Source organism: Arachis stenosperma, chromosome 3 (assembly GCF_014773155.1).
Source record: "Arachis stenosperma cultivar V10309 chromosome 3, arast.V10309.gnm1.PFL2, whole genome shotgun sequence".
NCBI lineage: Eukaryota > Viridiplantae > Streptophyta > Magnoliopsida > Fabales > Fabaceae > Arachis > Arachis stenosperma.
Window position 1 is genome coordinate 104536272 of NC_080379.1, and position 23295 is coordinate 104559566.

At 32.7% G+C, this 23295-nt stretch overlaps 3 protein-coding genes across 3 annotated transcripts; all 3 read right to left on the bottom strand.

The window, feature by feature from the left end:
- Positions 1 to 25: 25 nt before the first annotated feature.
- LOC130967999 (exocyst complex component EXO84B-like) lies at positions 26 to 7184 on the bottom strand. The gene is made up of 7 exons (XM_057893073.1): positions 6974 to 7184; positions 6662 to 6759; positions 4084 to 5125; positions 2675 to 3175; positions 2213 to 2368; positions 949 to 1073; positions 26 to 570 (listed from the first exon to the last, which is right to left on the bottom strand). The coding sequence occupies exons 1-7, from the start codon at positions 7130 to 7132 to the stop codon at positions 207 to 209; spliced, it is 2445 nt and encodes an 814-aa protein (XP_057749056.1). The 5' UTR covers positions 7133 to 7184; the 3' UTR covers positions 26 to 206.
- A 2071-nt stretch (positions 7185 to 9255) lies between these two features.
- Positions 9256 to 11863, bottom strand: LOC130969693 (rho GDP-dissociation inhibitor 1-like). Its single transcript, XM_057895539.1, has 5 exons — positions 11572 to 11863; positions 11029 to 11092; positions 10713 to 10934; positions 10169 to 10293; positions 9256 to 9633 (listed from the first exon to the last, which is right to left on the bottom strand). Exons 1-5 carry the CDS (start codon positions 11782 to 11784, stop codon positions 9565 to 9567), a joined length of 693 nt encoding a protein of 230 aa, XP_057751522.1. The 5' UTR covers positions 11785 to 11863; the 3' UTR covers positions 9256 to 9564.
- Positions 11864 to 18726: 6863 nt separating this feature from the next.
- Positions 18727 to 23070, bottom strand: LOC130969301 (protein SUPPRESSOR OF GENE SILENCING 3). The gene is made up of 6 exons (XM_057894962.1): positions 22928 to 23070; positions 20892 to 21927; positions 20440 to 20734; positions 20055 to 20299; positions 19510 to 19667; positions 18727 to 19229 (listed from the first exon to the last, which is right to left on the bottom strand). The coding sequence occupies exons 2-6, from the start codon at positions 21915 to 21917 to the stop codon at positions 19004 to 19006; spliced, it is 1950 nt and encodes a 649-aa protein (XP_057750945.1). The 5' UTR covers positions 21918 to 21927; positions 22928 to 23070; the 3' UTR covers positions 18727 to 19003.
- Positions 23071 to 23295: the final 225 nt, after the last annotated feature.

Sequence of the window (23295 nt, forward strand, 5' to 3'; positions counted from 1 at the left end):
CAATTCACCTATTACTTGGCGACAAATTAAAGCTTATCTATAAATTGGAGAAAATTTCAGAGAGTATAATTTTCCTCACATAGATTCTGAATGATAAAAAATGTGGTACATTTACTCATTTAGCCACAACATAATTTTCCAAAAATCAATAAATCATGTAATTGTAAACATATGAAATTTATAACAAGGTGGGTGGGTCACTCGTTTCATTTTGATTTAATTTCCTCAGAATTTTGTCCTTTCTCATCAATGGCAATTGTTGGAGCTGATTGCATGGTACTAACACTATGTTCCGTCAATGTGTTTGTATCAATAGCAACTTCTAACTCATCTTCCTCATCAAAATCCAAAGCATCAATATTGTTGTTATTATTATTCTCTGAGGAACTCAAATCACCTTCTTCAGAGAGATATGCTGATTGGTTGGATTGGCTCTCATGTAATTCTCCTTCTTCTTCATTGTTAACTACACTCTCTTTTGGTTGCATAGTTGTTGTTTTCTCAATCTCTAGAAGCTTTTGAATTGTTTTAGTGGCTGCATCAATGGCCCATCCATCATTATCTGCATCTCTGGAAAATAACATAATGAAACAAATTTGTTGCTCAAGGTCAAGGTGGTGTGAAGTCTAGTTTGCCTTAAAGATCATGATATAACCTCTTTTGATTATTGCATGCTTATCTTTTACACAAGAAATTAAATGAAGGAGTAGTACAAATGTAATCACAATTGCATGAAATAGAATTGAGAAGGACTTGAAAACTAATAAAGGATGAAATCAAATTAGTGCATTTGAAAATTGTTGGTCCCTTTTTACATGAAGCTATATTTCCATTATTTTTTCAGTTTAAGAAACATATGTGGCCTGAGATTTTTAAGTTTAAATTTGCAAAACTATGAACAATAAATGATTCCGAATTTTTCAGTCTCTGTAACTAAGAAAGCATTACTTGAAAGGGTCAAGTCCTGCAGAATTAAAGGTTGACTTCATGAGAGTGAGAAGAAGCAAAGGATCATTGGAGAAGTATCCTCCATGCATTCCAATCTCCACCAGGAACTGAACATCCATAACAAACTGTACATGGAACAATGAAATGGATGAGAACCACTTAAAATTAGAGGAAACAAATATTGATATTAGTTGTCTTCCCAATTGCCATGCCTTTAGTTCATAGCCTCTTACTAAATATTCTCTTGTTAAAGACAACTCTATTCGAAAGTTTAAGATTTTATAGGAACATGACTTTCTTAGCACCAATTTTTCCATACTCTAAGACTCGAACTCGAAACCACTGACAAAAAGGAGTATTTGCTGCCTTAACCAACCATGTGTTTGTATAAAAATCTATGCTTATTATGTCTAAATAGATAGTTTTTCCATTCAAAATAAATGTTACATTTTTCAAATTCAATTTGATCCAAAATAGTTGTTCATTGAAAATCCTATACAATGTTAATTAATTTTTTTCTACTAGCAACTTTATTAAAAGATGGGGGAGAGAGAGAGAGAATAAATGGAAAGAAAAAAGTAAATATAAAAATAAAATAATAGGTGTATTTTAAAATCAGTCACTAAAATTAACCAATAGTATAAAATATATATTGAAATATAAATACAAATAGAAAAAATGAAATGAACAACACATATATTTATACGAAAATACATTGGTGACTAATTTTAGTATACAAATAATATTTTTGTATTTTTTTTGAATTTAGGTATGTACCTAATTATAACTAGATAGTTATTTCAAATGGATCGGAGAAAATACACTCTTTTAAGGAGAAATAGGATAAATTATATCATAGAAATTTCTTCAATGAAGACTAAAGTTGGATAAAAAATGAAGATTGTAACTATATATTTTAGAGAAGTGTGTATATTACTTATGATGTCTTTATTTTTTTATTATAAAATTAATAATCTTCACTCTTTTATTAAAATTTACTGTTTTCCATATAATTACCCTTATATAATATGCTATTTTGGAAATGAAAAGCATGCAAATTACACTTATGCGTTTTCTTCTTTAACCTGTCAGCAAATACACAAAGATTAGACTAATAAGTTATAGCTCAAATGGTATAGTCTTCTCAAACTCACTTAAGAGGTTGCGGGTTTGAGTCTCCCTATCTTCAGTATAAAATAAAATAAAATAAAAAAAATACACAAAGATTGGACAGAAAATAGGAAAATGAAAAAAAAAAAAAAACCTGGTTGGTTTCTTGAGTTGCATAGATGTCTTTGTTGTTGGAAATCCAAATAAACATAGATTCCATCAGCTCTCTCAGTAAGCCTATCAACCAATTCACTTCAAACATATTCTCTTCATCAAGTCTTTCTATTTTCCTCAGTTCGAGAAATAGAACCTGCCAAGGACCAAAATATAAGGGATCTTGCATAAGCATACTAGCAAGCTGAATAAAAATTAAATATATATATACATTTGTACTATTTTTCAGTTTCAAACTTGTTTTAAGTAGGAGAACAAGAAATTCTATACACTAAGCAAAAGAACCTATGATTAGCTTCTTCGAAAATTTCCAAATAAACCACTTCAATGAAATCATTCATTATCTCACTATGTTCAACTCTATGCATTTCAATATTTTTATTATAGAATCACTCTTTTCACACTTTGAGAAGTCTTAGGATGTTATGTGTAAAGATAATACCTGAAAGATACCAGAGGGCGTGGTATATTGGATTCTGTTATCATCAAATTGATCAACATTTTGAATAGCCGAGAAAATCTCATGGCTATGGTAAGTAGCCGATACTCGCGCAATTAATTGCTGGCAAAACACAGTTCTCAGCTTATGTGAGCTCTCTTCAAGAAACAGCATGAACTCTTCAAGTTCTTGATGCTGATCAACATCTAAATTTTCTTCCATTTCATTAGAATCTTTGCCACCATCATTGCTGCTATATATTCCCTTAACCATGACGAAGAGAAGCTTTGTTAGCGTCAACATATTAGCCAAAATCGAAACTGGCTGCGCAACCGACACGGCTAACTTGATTCTTGGACTAACTTGATGATCTCCTCCTCTTGTTTCATAGGTAAGAGCTCTTTCAAGAATGGTGACATACTCTGTGATGAGGTTGCTGAGTGCACCAATGATTGAACTTCCCATTTGAAGAGCAACTAAAGGAGAAATATCTTCCACAATGGCCTAACTAGCATAGTCACTGAGATATGTCATGTCTCATGTGCATAAATAACAAGCTTTATGGTTTTATTTTGGATGATGTTATGAGAAACTATAACAAAATAAAGTTGCACTCTTACTAACAATTATAGCTTTTAGTAATGCTAGAGAGACAATAACCCAAAGTTACTTTATTTAAATTATCATTCATAATTTCATGCATGTAACATCTATAATTACACACTTATTACATCTAAAATTATTCAATTATTCCAGTGGTAACTAAGGAAAGTAAAATAAGGTAAGCAGTAATTGAGGAATGCAAAATAAGGTCATTTTGAGATGTTTTGTGCTAAATTTCTATTGTCTCGCAAACATTGTTGTATAGCTTTTGCCTTTTGGCCTAGCCGTAATAAGCAACTGATCCAACAAAACTACTTTTCTTTGGTACAAAGAAAAATTTGAGTTGAATCAATGTAATAAGGGCAGGGGAATATTGCAGTTTTAGATTTCTTACCCTGAGAAGACATGAATATGATAAACATAGGTCTTAAGAACTGTTGGCATTTATGTAGACCAAAGATATAACTTTATGGCTACGGAATTCCATGGCAGTTCCTCTTTTGGTTATACATATCTGATCAAACATGTCTTGCCAATGTGGCATTAACATGGTTCAAAATTTCTCATGGCAGTTACTCTTTTTGGTTAGAAAGTAGGTATTTCTCAACTTTTACATATTTTATCAAGGACAAAATTTCTAAATTTACTGGTTCATAAAGTTAGTTGACCAATAATGCACTATGCATTAGTTTCTTTTTCTCTATTTTTATCACATGAGTTTGATTCAGATACATTGATTCAAGAATATACCAAAAGTGACCGAAACAATGAAGGTGACAGATAAAGGGAATGGGAGAAGCAGAACATACCTGTAAAAGTGTGAGAAATTTCCGGCCGCTGGTAGTTAGCACGCAATATTCCGGTTGCTCCTCGACATCAAGATTTAAGGATCCTCCCCCCAACACTCCAGAAACAAGGTATTTCTCCAAACCCCAAGAATCACTTACTGAGAAGATACCAACAACTTTCTTAAAATGGTTTACATGTGTATTCAGAACTTCTTCAATGCAGGGACATAGAAGCATCACCAAGTAAGGCTGCAAAACCAAACTTTGATCCTCCAACAAGGAACAATACAACACCGCGAACTTCACAGCTTTTATGGCATATGACAAGCTACCATTAGTCGCCGAGATCTTCTTAACATACTCATCGAACCAAGCAACAAATGACTTTGTTTCCTCACATGACCACATCATAAGTTCTGAGGCATAAGGAGAACTCTCTCCGCATAACATCACAAAGCTCTTAGCTGCTTGTGAAATCATAGAAAACACAAACCTTGCAAGTTCTCTTATATATGCTTCGTTTGAAGAAGATTTAGACCACTGCAAATCTTTTGTTCCATCCATAATCCTCGAATGGTAATATTTTAGCAACAATTCTATAGCGAGTTGAGTCTCTCCAAGCCTGCATAGCCCTGTTAGCGCCTTTTGCAGCTCCGGTCCAACTATTCTATCATTCTCAGCTATCTGTATCAATCTTTGTTTCAGCATTGACATCTTCTCAGAAATCACAGAGTTGTATAAGTTTATGTCAGAATCCGAGTAGTCTTCGAACTGGATTCCATGGTAATGTGCATCAGCAGATTCTAGAAGCTCCAAGGCTTCATCTACCTTGTTTTCTGACATGAGAAGATCAAGCTTATCCGAAACATCGTTAATATGAGCTTCAAATTCACTACGGATTAATGAAGGTTCATTATCTATGTGATCTTCAATGTTTGAGCTTAAGGACAGTATATTTGGATATATACGGTCTATAAGATCCCTCACTAGTCTTTTATGTGATACAAAATGGTTTTCTAGTTGCACAAGTTCATTTTCCACTCCTGTCACTTCCTCTAGAATTCTACACATATGAGAGCATCTATAAATTACAGAACCTCAATAATAATAATAATAATAAGCAATTCAATTTTGCAATATCAGTATCTAAAAGGTACATCAACAATTATGCTCAGTAAGTCAGAGACACAAAACAAAAGCAAGACGAAAAGTTATGTCTCTATCCCCAGGTATAGTGTTTGGGTAGATAAAAGCTTATAAAAAATGCATGTGCACATCAGAAAGAAGCCATTAAATCAGGCACCATATATTTATTTATAAATACATGTATTGTTTATTTTATTTTTAATGTATATTTTGTATTTCAATATGTATTCTATACGAGTGACTAATTTGATGACTGATTTTTAGTGTATATCTAGCATGATTGAAAACCTATTAGATAATTGTGATTAGTTAGTTATTCATCTTGTTAATTTAGTTGGTGATAATGTATCAAGTTAATTAATTAGTTTTCCAGTTAGTTAGCTTTCTGTTTTCTTATTATGCCAACTCAGCCATTGTACATGTATATATATTGAGCTCAGCATCAGAATGGACGACTCGTTTTTCACCAAATTCTGTTTCCCAATAAAACTTGCTATATATTGTCCTTGAATAGGGATATTTTACTGTTTCTATTCTATTACTGTCTCCTCCAAATAGGTTAAGATTTTTCAATACTTCTTCATTTCTTTCTTTGAGAAAATCAATCAATGTATTACACATAATGAGTTAGTAACCACTAAAAGTAGCAACTAATTTTTATTTTGGATTTTTCCACTTAAATGTATATACTTTCAACAAAAGTTGCTTATTTGGAAGGAATTCTCCACAATACATTTGGTTTCCTAGGGAATCCCCAACCCGGGTTAAAGACTAATCCGTCGCAGATCGGAACTCCATTTAAGGATTTGTGGTTGACCAATGGATTATTGCATGCACAAGACGGGATTTGAACCCTCCATATTTGCTTAAGCAGGTTAAGTGCTTGTTTGGGCGCTATTAAATCGATAAAAAAAAATCATTTTTCATCTTTTTTTATTTTTTAGTATGTTTAGCAAATTTCTAATAGTATAAGTAAAAGCACTAGAAAAATTAAAAAAAAAAAACATCTTTTTTGAGAAGTTATAATTTACATCTTTTTTTAAAAGTTCTTTTTTTCTTAAAAAAAATATTTTTCATATAATAAATAAACAAAAAAATACTTTTATTTTATTTTATTCACACATAATTGATAAATAAAAAAATCTTTTTATATAAAACATCCAAACATAAAATCACTTTTATTTTTATAAAAAATCTTTTAAAAAATATTATTTAAAAAAATATTTTTTCGAAAATAGCGTCCAAACAAACCCTAATAAGTTAACGACTAGACCAACCAAGTTAGTTCTCTCCACAATATATTTGACGTAACCTAACACTAACAATTATTGTTATTTGTTAGAAGAATCACTCCTTTGCACAAGATTCAACAAGTATGCCACATTATTTTTGTGATTTTGTAGAATTGTTTAAGATGGAGCAAATATTGTGGAAAATAAAAACAAAACATTACCTAAGGAAGGAAGAATAATTAGCAAAGATGTTTTTCTGCAAATCCTCACTTGCTGCTTCCTTAAGCTCTAAAAGTTCATCACACAGATGCTTGATTCCCTAATCATCAATAAATCAAATTTTCTTATTTAAAAAAGAAAAAAAAAAAGTGAATCAAGAATAACAACAGCAATTAAGTTTTGTTCTATCAACTAAGTTCAACTACATGGATCAGACCGCGTTACTACATCTTTTATCGACATCATAAAGATTTCGACAAAATCTAAAATTGGCACATTTAGGTTACAAAAAGCGTTTGGAAAATTAAAACTACCCTTCCAGTCATGGACTCAATTTCGGGTTCATCAGAATCATGCAGTGAGAGTGCAGAAACATCAGAGCTAGGCTCTGATGATGGCACAGAGTTCTGAGATTCAGGTTGGGAGTGGTCTCTGAATCTGAACCTTCTTTGTGTTTTTGATGAAGATTCCATTGAAAGCTCAAAATGAGATATTTCGGAAAATGGAGAAAATGAAAGGGAATCAAGTAACTAAGAAATCTATGAGATATATACAGTGTTTTTTATTGGTGCTTTGGTATTTCCGATTCACACTATGAGGTTTTCATTCTTTATTTTGTCGTTGATGGTGTCGTTATTAGAATCAAAACTTGTACTTCAGTTATGAGTAGTATCATTGGTATCTCCACCAAATAGCAATTATCTCAGATATTATATAGAGGACACCAAAAAAAAAAGAGAAAAAGATAAATTATATACTCCATCCATCTCAAAATAATTGTTGCTTTCACTTATAAGTTCATACTTCATACACATTCTTTCAAAACCTTAGCTTAATTATTTCTGGTTTCTCCTATAATGGCGGCAAACAGTGGCAATCGAGATGCCGACTACTTTACAAGTGCTGCCGACATCATCAACCTCGCTACAGTTTGTACCGCCGCTAGATGCTTTTCTGGCTAGGATCGTCTTTGATATCTCGACGAGGCTCCCCGTGAAGTCACTTGGGATATTCAGGTTCATATGGTGGTGAAGGTTGAGAATGAAAATATTGATGTGTAGTGGTGCGTTTGGTGATGGTAGTTTGATTTTGTAAGCCGTGGTGACAGAGGAATTGAATGAGATAATGAAAGTGAAGGAGAAAGATGACAACAAAACTAGAATATAAAAATAAAAACAATGCTAAATAACTAACAAAATTTATCATTTTTTGAGACAACACCTAACTAACAAACGTATTCTCGTACATAATATCTAACAAATATAGTGACCTTAAATTCTAAATTCTAATCTCTAGACCCTAAACCCTAATAGTATAAAAATACTATGTTGGCCTAAAGTGTTGGCTAATAATCTAATATTGATAAGAGAAAAGCTCTGCATACAAGTCATTAGAGCTTGTATGCTTTACAAGTTAATTAACGAATAAACCCCAAAAACGCGATGCAAGGTCTACGTTCTTCTTCTTCTTCCTCTTCCTCTTCTTCTTCTTCTTTTCTTTCATTTCTTGCCTTCTTTTTCTCCTTCTTCTTCTTCTTGCTACACGTTCTTCTTCTTCTTTTCTTTCGTTTCTTGCTTTCTCTTGCTCGTTCTTCTTCTTGCACGTTCTTCTTCCTCTTCCTCTTCTTCTTTTCTTTCGTTTCTTGCCTTCTTTTTCTCCTTCTTCTTCTTCTTGCTGCACGTTCCTCTTCCTCTTTCTGTTCTTCTTCATTTACGTGCTTTTCTCTCTGTTTTCTTTTTTTGTTATTCTCGATTTCCATTTTTTTACATCAAGCTCTGAAATTGTTTTTGAAGAAGAAGAAGCAGCAGAAGATGAGGAGGAGACGGAGAAAGAGTTCTGAAATATGCATAAGGTGTACTTCAACGAATTTTGGGTGTATTTCTTAAATCCTTTGGGTGTATTTCTGTAATCCTTTGGGTGTATTTCTATAATCGTTTGGGTGAATTCCTGTAACCGTTTGGGTGTATTTCTGTAATCCTTTGGGTGTATTTCTGTAATCGTTTGGGTATATTTCTGAAGTTCCATTATCTTCAAATTTGGCAAGAAAATTATTTTCATAGAGGAAGAAGAAGAAGAGTCGTTCATAATGCATGGTGAGTAGCGCGCTTTGGAAACAGGAAGTTGTTGAATAACGTGCGTTTTATTTACTCTTGAATATGAAAGTGTGTAATGCGTTAATTAAGTGTAATGCGTGTGTTTTATTGGACTTGTAAGACTTGTAAGTCAAAAAGACTTGTATGTGTAGCAGGCCTCTATTGATAAAAAGAGCTAGTTCCGTAACTACTAAAACGTACATTTTGAGAATAAAATTAACTCAAACTAAACTAAATATTAAAGTTGTCTCAAACTCTTGCAAAACTTCAGAAACAAAAGCATATTTTACCCCTAAAATTAATGAATACCTGTCATCCTCCCAATGCATATGTTGTGTTCTTTAATTGTAATCAAACTTGTTATGGTGGCACTTCTTTTTCATGCCAACTTTGAAACATTGGGTTTATCTTGCAGTCACATAGTGGGACCTCAATCATGCTACATTGATAGAGATGCAAGCACTTTTCTTTATATATATATAATAAACATACAAATCATAGACATTGAATTTTGTACATAAACAATTTTCAGATTAAGAAAAGCATCTGTTTCAGCTTGCGAAATTGTGTTTGTGCAGATATTTCTTGTTCCTAACATGATTTATCAACCACAGAATAAGCCATCACCAGTTCACCACAGTGCTCATCTTCTATGATTAATAAGCAAGCATACAAGTAATAAAACAATAATGTCACTAAGCAACATCACTAACATGCACTGATGGAATTTCAATATCCAAACTATAAGAATTTTGAGAGGGAGCATTTTTTTCCTTTTCCAAAATGGGGCATGAATGTGGCAAGAACCAAGGCTAGATGCACTTTTTGATCTCGAATGAATATTTGAGTTCCATGTGACACCTTCTATCATCATCTTCAAACTGTAACATAGCAAACAAAATTTTACTAAGTTCATCTATCTAGTAGTGCAAATTACACAAAAAACTTGGACAATACAATTCTATGTATTCGGATATAAATCGTAAGCAGACAGATTGAGTTAAAAATGTACCAAATTTCCAAACAGACAGAAAAAATGTACAAGCCATTGGCAAATTGAGATATAGTGATTGTGAAAATATACAAGTCAAATTATATAACTAATCCCTACATAGTTGATGCCAGACTAGTTCGATGGTTGTGATGAGGGTGAAAATCTTAGGGATATGTGTTTAAGAAAACAAATTCTACTTTCATTTCACGTTTCAAAGTTTTTTAACTACAAAAAATGTCGTCTTATTTACATTCCGTGCTTCCGCATCATTTCATGATTTTGTGATGGAAAAACTGAAACCATAATAAAACTTTGCTTTAAATGTTTATACGGAAAATATATTACCTACAAAAAACAGGCACTGCTAATTCACTTTATAAAGCATAGCATACATGATACATGAGTGTTTTTACTTCTCATACCTTAAGTTTGGCTGAGTATACACCCCTTGCAAGTACACCAGACGGAGTGACCTCCTCTTTCAATGCATGTTCATAAGGTTCTTTTTGAGGCGCGAACGTACCCAGCATTCCTTTGCTCTGATCAACTGAAATGCCGAAGAATAATTGAATTGTCGATGCAATGCGCGAAAAATTGAATTGTACTTTATTGACTAATGTCATCTTTCGCGTAAAATATTTCTTATGAAGATAGAGGGAGCCAATAATGCAAATTGACATGAATGTCAATAAATAAAGTTACATAATGCATTAGCTCCAGAAGCCAAATATCGCGTAATTCAGGATCCAAAAACAAATGAACTTATGTTAGCAAATATCATATGATTATTCTTTGCATTATTCTAAAAGTTAAGAGTCAGAGTTATGCAGAGTCATGAGATATGACTTTTATAGTTATTAGAACTTCGGTTCTTAGACAACAATTAATTACGACAACAATAATATTCTGTTTCGAACTCAAGATTATCAAGCAAGGTTTTGACAGAGAAAAAGTTCAAACTAATACCTTGAATCCCTCCTTTCCAAACAGTGTTGGAGTATTTCAAGCCAGACACAATGTTGTGAAGAACACTAAATTTTAGCTTAAGCTGATAATGAGACCCTTCCCGGAGAGTGAATAGAACACGAGCATTTTGATTTTCATTCAATGGTAAAGGAGTCACAACTTCGCCAAAATCCTCAGAGACTATGCCAATAGAGTGGAATTTCACTTCAGGATCCACTTGACCTGTTGATAAAGTAAACAAGTTAAACAAATCCAACTGAAACTTCTGTGATTTATCAACAGTGACAATGATAATAAGCAAGATCAATAAACAAACCGTCAAAATCACTTTCTAAGCACCCCAACAGCTTCTCCTTCCACCTCCTTAGGCTTTCATCCTCCTGCACAGCACAACCACCATTCATATCAGCAAATCACAAGCATTAACTCACTGTCTTATAAACCATGAAAATGTTCGATCTTACACAATGCTTATTAAAAGAACTCTATAAAAGGGTTTGTTAAGATACATTTTTACAAACACTCCTTCCACTTAGCTGAACCATCTTATATACAGCTTCTGAAATGCTTCTCTCCCTTTCATCTATTCTAATTTCTACATAGTTAAGGTGGTGAACCTTCCTTTCCCCTTCAGAATTTATCTTCAAGAATGATGTGACATGTTCCATATATAAAAGTAGCTCAGACAACTTTTACTTCATCACAAAAATTCTTCTAATTGAGCATTCCGCAATCCCAAAGGGTTTTTTTTTTTTTTTTCCTTCAACCAAACACATTTTTCTTCAACCCAGTATTTGATTTTCGAAAAGAATACAGCAAAATTTTTTTGAAAAATGAAAAAGAAAAGAAAAAGGAAAACCTTGTCCCGTTCGATTTGGTCCTTGAGAGGAAGAAGAGGGCCAGGTTGAAAGGTGGTATTTTGATGGTGATCAGTTTCAAAGTCATGTTCATCCTCTTCTTTCTCGTCCTCAGTTTCTTCATCTTCTTCTTCATTTGGGTGATGAGGCATTTCTTGGTTGGTTCCTGCACATGATGGTCCTGCTGCTTCCTCTGCCCTCTTACCACCTTCCATCTTTCTCTCAGTTATTGTAACTGTAAGCACAAGTGAAGCGTGACGAGCTTTCTTTTTTTTTTTTTTTTTGTTCCCCTTTTCCTTTTGTATTGACTACTGTGCGTCTGTGCGTGAGATTTTCTTTTTTTTTGTAATTTGTTTTTGTTTTCCCACAATATTCAAAAAAGGGTGCTGTCTTGGTTGTCAACCATTTCTCAATTACACTCTACACTCTACACTCGATCAAGACTCCAAATCATACACACACTTTCTAGGAAATGGATTCTTTCCATTTTTTTTGTGCCTGGAGAGAATAAAGTGTAATCTCCCACTTTTAATTCTATAAGTGGGACCAGAAATAAATAAGAGAGAGAATACAATGAAGGGTGAGATCTTCCACTGGATATCATCCAGTTTTTTTTCCACTGAAGAGGATCCATTCCCCACTTTCTATGCCTTTAAAACGCCCCCTCCCTATGTCCAAAAATTAAAAATAAAAAATACGCCACCTCACCCTTCTTTTGTTTTCTTTTTTCAATAGACAAAAAAAAATGGTGTTTGATTCGGTACCATGATAAATTCATATGATACGTAAAAAATATAGATAAATAACAATAAGTCATATGAAATTTTTTTTCTATGTCAACATCATATCTTTTTAAAAATATACATATATCATATCACTATTTTTACTAAAATATTCTTATAATTTAATAAAAATAAAAAATATTTTTTATTTAATTTTATAAAAAAAACTTAAACATCTTTACTCTATTTGATTAGACAGAAATATCATTTTAAATTAATCAAATTTTAAAATTCAACTAATTCTAATGTTATATTTTCAAATAATTTAAACAAAAAAATCAAAAGATTGTTTTCATCTTAGTTTCAGAAATTCTCTCTTTCCATTACTGTCTTTGAAGATTTTCTAGTGTTCATCATCTCAAGATTTTTTAGTGTTCTTCTCTCCTCTTTCTATTCTCTTTCTCTCTTCCGTTGGAGCTCGATCTCTCTCATCTATCTCACTGTGGCGTCGCACTCAAACTCTCTCCCTCTCTCCTCTCCGGTCTCGCAATCAAGGTCATCGTTGCAATCAAGGTCGTCGTCATCTTGTGCGTTCCAGAGGGCGTCGCCGTCTTCCTTGCTGTCTTTCTCATTTTTCATCACCGTCGTCAGCCTCTCCCTTCTGGTAATTTCTTCCCTCTAATTTTTGTGATTTTAATTATTATAGCATCCATGTGATTTTTGTAATTAATGTAATTTGGTTTGATTTTTATGATTTTCTATTAGTTGTTGTTAATTTTGACAAAATGAAAAACTTAAGAAAATTGTGCGTGGCAATCGACAAAGTTGAACATGAGATTCATGTGAGATATCTTAGTGACCGGTCTTTAGTTTTATTTTGAGGAAATGATATGGTTTAAGTTTTTCATCCTAATTGAATTCTTATTTTATCAATAAAAAAGAAAGAATTCGCTATTTAGGAACAATTAAACCAATAGCTACTCTTTTAAAAAATTTTGGTAAAAGCGGTTCATATTGGAGAATAATTAAATAAAAAAAATAGCTCTCAATGTCAAGAAAGAATTATTCAAACGGAGAATTTACCAAGAATTTTTAGAAGAGTAGCTATTGGTTTAATTGTTCCCAAATAGAGAATTTGTTTTTTATTGATAAAATAAGAATTCAATTAGGATGAGAAACCTAAACCATATCATTCCTCCAAAATAAAACTAAAGGTTGGCCACCAAAATATCTCACATGAAACTCATGTCCAACTTTGTTGATTATCGCGTACAATTTTCTTAAGTTTTTCATTTTGTCAAAATTAACAATAACTAATATAAAGTCACAGAAATTAAACCAAATTACACTAATTACAAAAATCATACCAATGATATAATAATTAAAATCACAGAAATCACAGGAAGAAAATTATCGGAAGGGAGAGACTAATGACGGTGATGAAGAACGAGGAAGACGGCGACGCTCTCTGCGACGCTCTCTAGAACGCACAAGATGGTGACGCTCTCTGACGCGATGACTACCTTGATTGCAAGACCGTAGAGGAGAGAGAGAGAGCTTGAGTGTGACGCCAGAGAGAGAGAGAGAGAGAGAGAGAGTAGAAAACCTTAAGAAGATGGAAAAACATTAGAAAATCTTTAGAGACGGTGATGGAAGAGAGGGTTTTTGAAATCTAAATGAAAGAACAATTCTTTTTTGTTTCTCCTATGTTTTTGTTCTGTGGTTTCAATTATTTGAAAATATAAAATTAGAATATGTTTAAATCTTTTTATAAAATTAAATAAAAAATATTTTTTATTTTTATTAAATTATAAGGGTATTTTAGCAAATTAATGATATGAAATATATTTAAAAAAAACTGATACTAACGTGAAAAATAAATTTCACATGACTTGTTATAATTTGTCTATATTTTAAATGTATCGGTACGTATAAATTTATCATCGTACGAAAACAAACACCAAAAAAAATTATTAGAAGTAATTATCTTTTTAACATTTAAATAAATTTTTAAGTTATTATTTTTAATTTTTTTGAAAAATATATATTAATATTTTTTCATTTAAAATTAAAAGATAATTAAAAAAATAAATTAAAACCCATAGTCATTGTGTAAAACAAAATAAATACTTGCAGATAAATATACAATCGGTCTAAAATATTTAAAAAATTACAAAATAAATCACAAAATAACAATTAAACAAACATTAGCTGACTTTTTAAAATTATTTTATATATTTTAAATTTTATATTTTAAATCATAAATTTTTAATCCAAAATTTTAAAATTGATTAATGTTGGCTTATTAAAAGTTGATTTTTTATTTTTTATATTTTTTAAATGAATTATTTATTGTCTATTTTAAAACCTTGAGTTATACATACAATTATCTATCGGGAGTGGATCCTCTCCAATAAAAAAAATTGGATGGTGTTAATTATGATCTTTCACTCTTTATTGATCTCTCATATTTAATTTTAGTCTCACTTATAAAGTTAATAATAAAAAATCACACTTCATTTTCTTAAGTGTTAAAAAAATTGAAGAAAATCCATTTCCCAATATGTAGAGAATTGCACATAATCCAACAAACAGAACATGATATGGCACTACTGAAAGGGAAGAAAAAGTGAATAAGGAAAATAGTACAGTTATACATTTAAGTATTTTTTTTTTTTTTGGCAATCAAGTATAATGAAATTGGCTTAAAATCAACAAAAACTATTTTTATCATACCAGTAAATATACATGCGCGTAGGGGGTGACAAGCGAGGAAGTCCACCCCGTTCTGCTAGAAACTCGCCCTTTGGCCCTCCGGTCCCATCTAATGAGATGGTCCTAGAATCCTACCCTACTCTACCTAATTGTGAGCTGGAAGGCTAAATCTGCCAAAGCTTCTCTATTTTTTTTATTATTAACTACTAAATAATATATATAATTTCACAACTATGTTAATAAATTTAGAATTTCTAAAAGCATAAAAAAATATATTTTTTATATTCACAACATTAAAGTCTTTGTAATTATAAATATCTAATAAACATAATTATAAACTAAGTTTTCATCCAAAACATAATTATAAATATTGTCTCCAAAGCAACATAAGCATAATCCAAAGCACTCAATTTTCATCATACTCTTATAAGTTGGATTGGGGAAAGTTGAGTTTTGGTTAAAAAATTACAAAAAACCCTCTTGCAAAAAAAAAGAGTTCGCGGTTTAAGTGGTGCGATTTAGGCGGGCTTTTATTCTTTGACGGTCCCAATTTTCCAGCTCGACCCGCCTTTTTGGTGGGTTTAGACCCGTTTGCCACCCCTACACACGCGTTTCAATAATGTAAAACATATCCTTCTTTGTCTTTGTCTCATCCTCCTCTTCCTCCTTCGCGCACGCAGGTCATCACTAATAACACCAACATTTTGCTAATATCTTTAATGGTTTTGATTTTCTCTAGTGTCATCATTAAATAATTTCGATTCATTTTTTAGTTTATTTCGATTCATTTGTGAATTAATTGTGAAGTTCACTTGATGCTGCTAAGTATTGACCAAATTTTTTATTCCTTAAGTAATTTCAGTTTATTTCTTAATTTAATTGAGGTTTATTTGAATCCAAAAACAAATTGTATGTATTTTTGTTGATGATTGAGTCTTTTTGACTACTTGTTCAAAACGGAACTAATTTCGGTTCATTTGTGTGTTAATTGAAGTTCACGTGATACTGGTGATAAGTATTAATCAAATTTTTTATTCATTAAGTAATTTCGGTTCATTTCTTAGTTTATTTGAGATTTACTTGGATCCAAAAATAAATTTGATGTGTTTGTGTTAATTGAGGTTCACTTGATACTGGTGATAAGTATTGACCAAAGTTTTTAGCAAAGAAAAATGAAATTATTCTTTATCACTTTATTCAATTGCATTAGATTTCATTCTATTCCATTCAATTAGTTTATATTTGAACAAGCAGTAAAAAAAACTCAATCATCAACAAAAACACATCAAATTCATTTCTGAATCCAAATGAACTTTAATTAAACTAAGAGATGAATCGAAATTACATAAGGAATAAAAAATTTGGTCAATACTTATCAGTAGCATCAAGTGAACTTCAATTAGCGCACAAATGAACTGAAATTAGTTCAAATTTGAACAAAACAATTAAAAAACTCAATTGTTAACAAAAATACATCAAATTTATTTCTATATCCAAATGAACCGAAATTACTCAAAGAATAAAAAATTTGGTCAATACTTATCAGTAGCATCAAATGAACTTTAATTAACATACAAATGAACCGAAATAAATTAATAAATGAACCGAAATTATTTAATGATGACATCAGACAAAATCAAAACTAATAAAGATGTTTGCAAAATGTTGGTATTATTGGTGATGACGATAACAAAAAAAAAAAGAAAAGAAAAAGAAGGAGTCGCAACATTAGAAGAGAAGAAGAAGAATCTGCATGCGCAAATTTGAAAGAAGAAAACAGAGGAGGAGGAGGAAGAGAAGGAAATAGAGAAGGAGAAAGAGAAAGAGAAGGAAAAGGAGAAGAAGGTGCATGATTTAAAAAGTTGTTATAATAATTTAGTTAGACTTATTAAGTATTTTACTTTGATGTAGAGTTTTATTGATCCACATTTTAGTTATGATCTTCATATAAAAGACATGTTGTGGTGAGTAACCACACGTTTCTGAAAATGTATTTTAATTTTTATGTAAAGTTTTCACATCTCGTGATGCATTTACTTAGAAAAGAGTCACTTACAAGTAAATGAGAAATAACATGGGGAAGAAAAAGATAGCGTCTAAAATTTTCAGATCTATCTAAAGACATTTTTTTACTCTCCCACTCACTCACCCGTGTCATGTTGCAATCTGAAAATTTCATACGAGAGTGTATATTCCTTTATGTCTGGATTTTAACTAACGGATTAAACGACACAGGGAGCAGGCATTACCTTCAACCAGCTGAAGACAACAATGGACGACATGAATTTGAGTCAGTATTTGGCGAAGTCATTGGCAATAGTGAATCATGGAAGCAATGACTACATAAACAACTATCTATTGTCAGGACTATAATCATCGAGCTTCCTCTACGACCCAAAAACATGTGCTGATATACTCGTACAGCAATACAAAACGATTAGAAAAGACCCAATCGAACGTTGTTGTTTTTTTTCAAGAAGATGCATAACTAACAGAGTAATTAAAAGAGATGCTAGGATATATAACAGAAACTATAAAACAGTGTCTATAACCTGTTCTACATTTATTGTTTAATCTTAACACATGGAAGTTGCTACTATTCTAGATTGAGATCCTTGGTTGATGAACTGAACACACAATACAGTGGTTCATCAATTTTTGTTTATGGCAACACTTATGCAGCTCTCATGCAGATTATACAAAACCCAATTGCTTATGGTAAGAAATGTCCTTAATTATATGGTTATTAATCTAGGGAGTGTATTTTGCTCCCCCTTAATTAATAATGCCACTCCTTTATTATTATTCCTAAATTGTCCTCAATTTCTATGAGCTTTTCTCATTACCGAAAACATAAAATAATGAAAATGGAGAGTAATTTGGACAAATTGCATAAAAAAGTGACATTATTATTTATTATTAGTGTAAACTATATTGAGTTCTCTTGGAGTAAAATGATATTGCACGTGTGGCTAGGGGAGGTTAGTGTCATGCTTATAAGAAAAGTGATTCTCACATTTTATAAAATCTAATAACACAAAATGCCTTAAAGCTTAAACTTCAAAGGAGGTTAGTGTATATCTTTACAAAATACAAATAAAAGAATATCATAATTAGAGAGGCAAAAATGAGGAAATATCATGTATGGTATCATTTAGTCTTAGAGAATCAACGTTCTTTTCCATTATCAATCATGGCATGATGATGTATTTTTTTCATTACAGGTTTTGTTGTGACTGGTAGAGCATGCTGTGGAATTGGAAGTTGTCAAGGACGGATAAGCATGCAGAAACAGAGACTAGTATGTGTTTTGATCCCTCAGAAGATGTGGATCAAAGAGCATTCTTGCTACCCAATTAATGCGACTCAAATGGCACTATTGTTTTAGCTACCTATATTTTCTATTGGACAAATCATAACTTCAATTGGTATACAAAGGATCACATTCTCGTATTATCAACAATTATTGAACCAAATTCAAAGTAATATTTTCTAAGGGTGAATTTTAGTATTGATGGAAACATAAGATATTGTGGCTGGGGATTGTTCCACCCCACAAAGAAGCATTATTTACAGTACTCTATGTACATTGGATCAACAAATTAAAGAACCAATACATTTTTAGCGTAATCTTGATTATGCATTTATTAAGAAACTGACATCCAATCAATGTTTCATAACTCACATTTGGTAAACGCAACAGAGCAACCATAGGAAATTAGGCTTCTCAATATGCAAATTTGAAGATCAACCAAGTTAAAAAATATTGTTATTAGTACCGCATGCAAGCAAGATAATTTCAAGATTGACATTTCAAACAACAGCTAAATAAAACCAAAATAAAGTACTAAATCTTCAGATTCTCAAATAGTCAAATATCTAGAGCACCAAAATCTGAGTTCCCAACATTGAACAATCATTCTATAAATTGTGATTTTATCTTTATCTATTTTTGGTTGTGGTTATCTCGCTGTATGAGTCTATGCATTCCGAATCATCAGGTACCACTGGCTTTGGTCTCCGAATGAGACGGCGAATACTTTTCCATGAGTTTTGCAAGTTGTTCATCGAAGTTCTTCTCCATCTGCACCTCTTCCTCCCAATGCCTGCGCTTCATTGCAGCAATGCTTTCTTCATGAGCATACAACAACTTCTCCTTTTCAGCGACAAAGTTCTCCATTTCTTTGTCTTGGACCTCAACAAATTTCAGATATTCATCGGCCCTATATCCATAGAAAAATAGAAATTCACCACAAGCCATTGGAAAATATAAACGGCACTAACAAATTAATTAGACCACATTCTTTAGTGTATCACATAAACCCTTCACTCCTCAAAACATTCATTTTTCCAGTGTCATGTGAAGTTAGGTTTTCTTTCAAATCTATCCCCTTCAACCTTCCAATTTGAATAATCTTAGAGGATACTAACTTCATAAAAATTTACTTTAACACATAATAGCTATACATCAGATGTAAATGGAAAACAAAACACTCTGCTTACTTGAGTCTTCGATCCTCTGCATTTAAAGGAGCAGTACTTGACTGCATCACCTTCTGACGTTCTTCCTGCTGCATCCTCTCAAAATCTTCTTCCCTTGCATTCCTCGTCTCATGAATTGACTTGAGCTGATCCTTGAAAAAATTTTCTTGCATATACATCTTCCAGTTGGGACACAGGATACGATAGTCAAAAAACATAACATGAAAAAAATACACTTTGACCTAGAGAAAATTACAGAACACGCCTCGCCAGAAGAAAAAGAAATTAAGCATGAAACCAACCAAGTACAAAAATCCATAACAATCTCTATTCTTTTCTTTTCCTTTTTTTGGGAGTGAGAGAAACATGTCATGCACTCTTGTAATGAACTACAAAGTAGTAATTACATATGAAACTTCTCAATAGAACAGTTCATTGCACAATTATATTTGAACCCTCAAGAAACAATCATATGCTAAACATATAACACAAGTAAAGCAAATATGCCTCAAGGAACAGTTTAAACACAAAAGCCATAAGGTCTGTATGTGTGATGTTTGTATTACCTCTTCCTTGTTTTCTTCATGTTGCTTTTTTGTTCTGAGCCTCACAATGCGATTTTCCTCCATTGTCCTTCGCAGCTTCTCACTCACTATACCAAAAGATTCTTCCAGAGCTTTTTTATGCTTTTTCTCTTTCTCAGCCCGGTTCTTAAAGTAGTTAAGTTGCTGGTTGTCCTCACTCATTTGCTTGATTTGGTTTACAACCATCTCCTGGTATGATCTCAAGTCATATTTGAGCCTAGATTTACCTATAAAATTCATATGGAATGACAAAACATATAAAGAGTCAGCATAAAATTGACTTCCATAACCTCCAATTCATAGACATCTAACAAACTGCAGAATGCGAGTATGTAGAAGAAAAAAGATCCAAAAGGGGAAATGGAACCTTGGGAATGCCTGTTAAAAACGTCCAGGTCTTCCTTAGTAGCTAAATATCCATAGAGCTGACGATTCCCACCAGGTAGATATAAAATACGACGATGAAACCATGCATCCCTATCAGTTCCTTCATCTTTAAAATGCTTGTGCAGACGCTCTGCCTCTAGATAACCACTAGCTGAGGCTTCAAATATCAAAACACTCATCCCACGATGACCTTGTGGACCATAGGAGTGTCGCGCTTTCACAGCTGCATATGTACTAAAATAATCAAGAAGCTCTTGGTTTCCCATACCTATCCACTAAATACAAAGAACAAAAACCTTGAGTTAATTCAAACTGGCAAATGCTTAGGGAATTTTCGAATGGTTTTCTATATTACACTTTTAGAGTACTACTTATGATTATTACAAGTAATAATTATTCAACAGTTGACACAAGTAAAAGGTATGCACGTACCTTCTCATTTTCATCCTGTTCAAGCTTTGTATTCTGTATGATAACCATTGGAGGCCAAATTATTTCATGATCTTTCTCCATATCAACTAAACCTTTCCATTTACCAAAAGCTTCCCCGGCCGGAACTACCGTAGTACCCCTTCTACGCAACTCCTCATCCAAAAGTAAAGCAAACTCTCGGTGCATCTTCATCCTTTTAGACCCTTTTGTTTTGGCATGTGTCATTAGAGGCTGCAGCCCTCTATACCAATCAATGGCACCAGGACCATTTTGACAAGCTGGGCAGTGCCACTGCCTCTCTGGATCATTAATCTGCTCAACAGTCAGGCCATCCAAAATATCAAAGAACTTCGTGAACCATCTACACTTCTTACGTGTCTCATGGCTCTTTTGACTGGTATCTGAATCATAATCATCACTCATTAGATCATCATCAGTATCTTCCATAACATCAGACTCCTCCCCCTCATCGTCATCCTCAACATCATCATTCTTCTCAGGGTCCTCTGGTGGTGGTATTTCATCTACATGGGACTGCACAGCACCAGCTCTAGATTGCCAATTCCAACCCTGCTGCAATGGAGGCCGAATTAAAGGATTTGGAACCACATAGTTGCTTTCATATCCATAGCTAGCTGATTGGAAACTTCCGTTTCCTCTTCCGGCTGGTCTCCTATAGTTAGCATTTTGAGTTTGCTGCCAGGGATTTCCAGAAGCTCGTCCAGTTCCGTAATTTTTATTGCCTTGCTTTTGAGCCATGTCTCTGTTTCCCCGTGCTCTGGGATTAGAATTATGGGATGGAGAATTCCATTGTTTTGTAGCATTGTTTCCACCTTTGCCCTTGGGTTTCCTTGTAAATGTCTCCCACCCACCATCATCTTCTCCTGCATCCAGGGTAGTGTCAGCAACACCTTGAGCCAACTGGTCAAACGTTTGATCATATTCGGATACATTTTTCCCTTTGGACAGCGTATCATCATTGTTAACTGTAGTAGAAGGTCTTCCTCCGCCTCCTCTTGAACTCATTTTATGTGCTCTGTGTGTATGATTAAAAAAACTCAGTCAAGCATGATTACATTATACATAGATTTAGCAAAGTTCAAAAAGAATCAGCAAAAATATCAGTCGACACAGTTCAGTATTCATCATCCAGAACAGAAAAGGGAAGACCGCCCAGATATTTGAAGAAATTGAAATATTAACCTACATGACAAACACAAGTATATCTCAAAAGTCTAAAAACTGCAATAGCATTCATTTACTTGAACATCGCACTCCCCCAACAAAATGCATAACAACACACCATTATGAACTCAGGTCTTTCACATAATAAAGAGATGCACAATTATTAGAAGATAGTTTACAGAAGACACAGTGTAAGGGTAAGGCTATTTTAATACAAAACCAGATACAAAACACATGAAGCTTGCCAAATGCCAATTGCCATGATGTGACAATTCGTAATCATATGCTATTGGAAATTAAAGACAATGAAAGTAACAATTAATTTCATTCTTCTGTCATATAAGGCACCGGACAGCATCCACAAATACATTCAGATAACACTTTTATTGTTTGAGTTAACAAATAAATGCATGAACTTAAAATGAAAGCAACTAGATTCTAGAACAAGGGTTTGATAATATTCATCAAGGAAGTTTCGTTTTCTTTCTTTTGGTCAATAAGAGCTTTCGAGGCGGCCATGAAAATCATTCGTCAATAAGAACACCAAATGGAAACCAAAAGAAGTAGGGGGAAAGAAATAAAATTCTTTAACAAAAAAACACCGGCTATGATCACATGGAACTTGAAACCCTCAATTTCACAAAGCTATAAATAACTCAATATATGGTTATGAGAAACTGAAACCGAAAAAAAAAACCCACAAACACACAGACACAAGAAATAGAAAAGAATCCAAAAAACCAGAAACTGAAAGTGAAAATGAAATGCTTCTACGAAAAAGAAAATGAGCATTCAAAAGAAACACCAACTAACAGCAAAGCGACATCGTTTCCAAGGTAAGAGGGAATCACCAGGGATCGCTGAAATGTAAATGGCGGAAAATCGAGGAAGATTGATGGTCCAAACGCGCTACAGTGAGAGTGAGAGTGAGTGTGAGTGTCAGAAGAACAAGAGGAGACCTTATGTGAGGTCTTTGCGGACCTGAAGTTTTCAATCAAGTTTGATTTAATTTTATTTTATTTTATTTTATTTTTTTATATATATATTTTTTTTGGTTACGAACGAAATAACAAACTTAGCAAAGAAGGCTGTTCAATTTTGTTTCAATTCTTTGGGGGGAAAATATATATTTTCTTTGAATTTAGTTTTTTTTTTCCTTTTTGTCAACTTTGTTCAACCCTTCTCTTTCTTTGGGAAAAAATATATTCTTTGAACTTAA

What these genes read in the sequence shown, in the direction of transcription:
- LOC130967999 (XM_057893073.1), bottom strand. Translation starts at nt 7,132, where the DNA reads ATGGAATCTTCATCAAAAACACAAAGAAGGTTCAGATTCAGAGACCAC. An exon ending in AATTATTCTTCCTTCCTTAG is followed by an intron (nt 5,126 to 6,661) that starts GTAATGTTTTGT and finishes TCATATGTGTAG; the next exon opens with AATTCTAGAGGAAGTGACAG. An exon ending in GCAGGACTTGACCCTTTCAA is followed by an intron (nt 571 to 948) that starts GTAATGCTTTCT and finishes GTTATTTTCCAG; the next exon opens with AGATGCAGATAATGATGGAT.
- LOC130969693 (XM_057895539.1), bottom strand. Translation starts at nt 11,784, where the DNA reads ATGGAAGGTGGTAAGAGGGCAGAGGAAGCAGCAGGACCATCATGTGCA. An exon ending in CTTAGAAAGTGATTTTGACG is followed by an intron (nt 10,935 to 11,028) that starts GTTTGTTTATTG and finishes CTTTATCAACAG; the next exon opens with GTCAAGTGGATCCTGAAGTG. An exon ending in TTGGAAAGGAGGGATTCAAG is followed by an intron (nt 10,294 to 10,712) that starts GTATTAGTTTGA and finishes TCGGCATTTCAG; the next exon opens with TTGATCAGAGCAAAGGAATG.
- LOC130969301 (XM_057894962.1), bottom strand. Translation starts at nt 21,917, where the DNA reads ATGAGTTCAAGAGGAGGCGGAGGAAGACCTTCTACTACAGTTAACAAT. An exon ending in TTTTAACAGGCATTCCCAAG is followed by an intron (nt 20,300 to 20,439) that starts GTTCCATTTCCC and finishes TGAATTTTATAG; the next exon opens with GTAAATCTAGGCTCAAATAT. An exon ending in GCAGAGGATCGAAGACTCAA is followed by an intron (nt 19,230 to 19,509) that starts GTAAGCAGAGTG and finishes CTATGGATATAG; the next exon opens with GGCCGATGAATATCTGAAAT.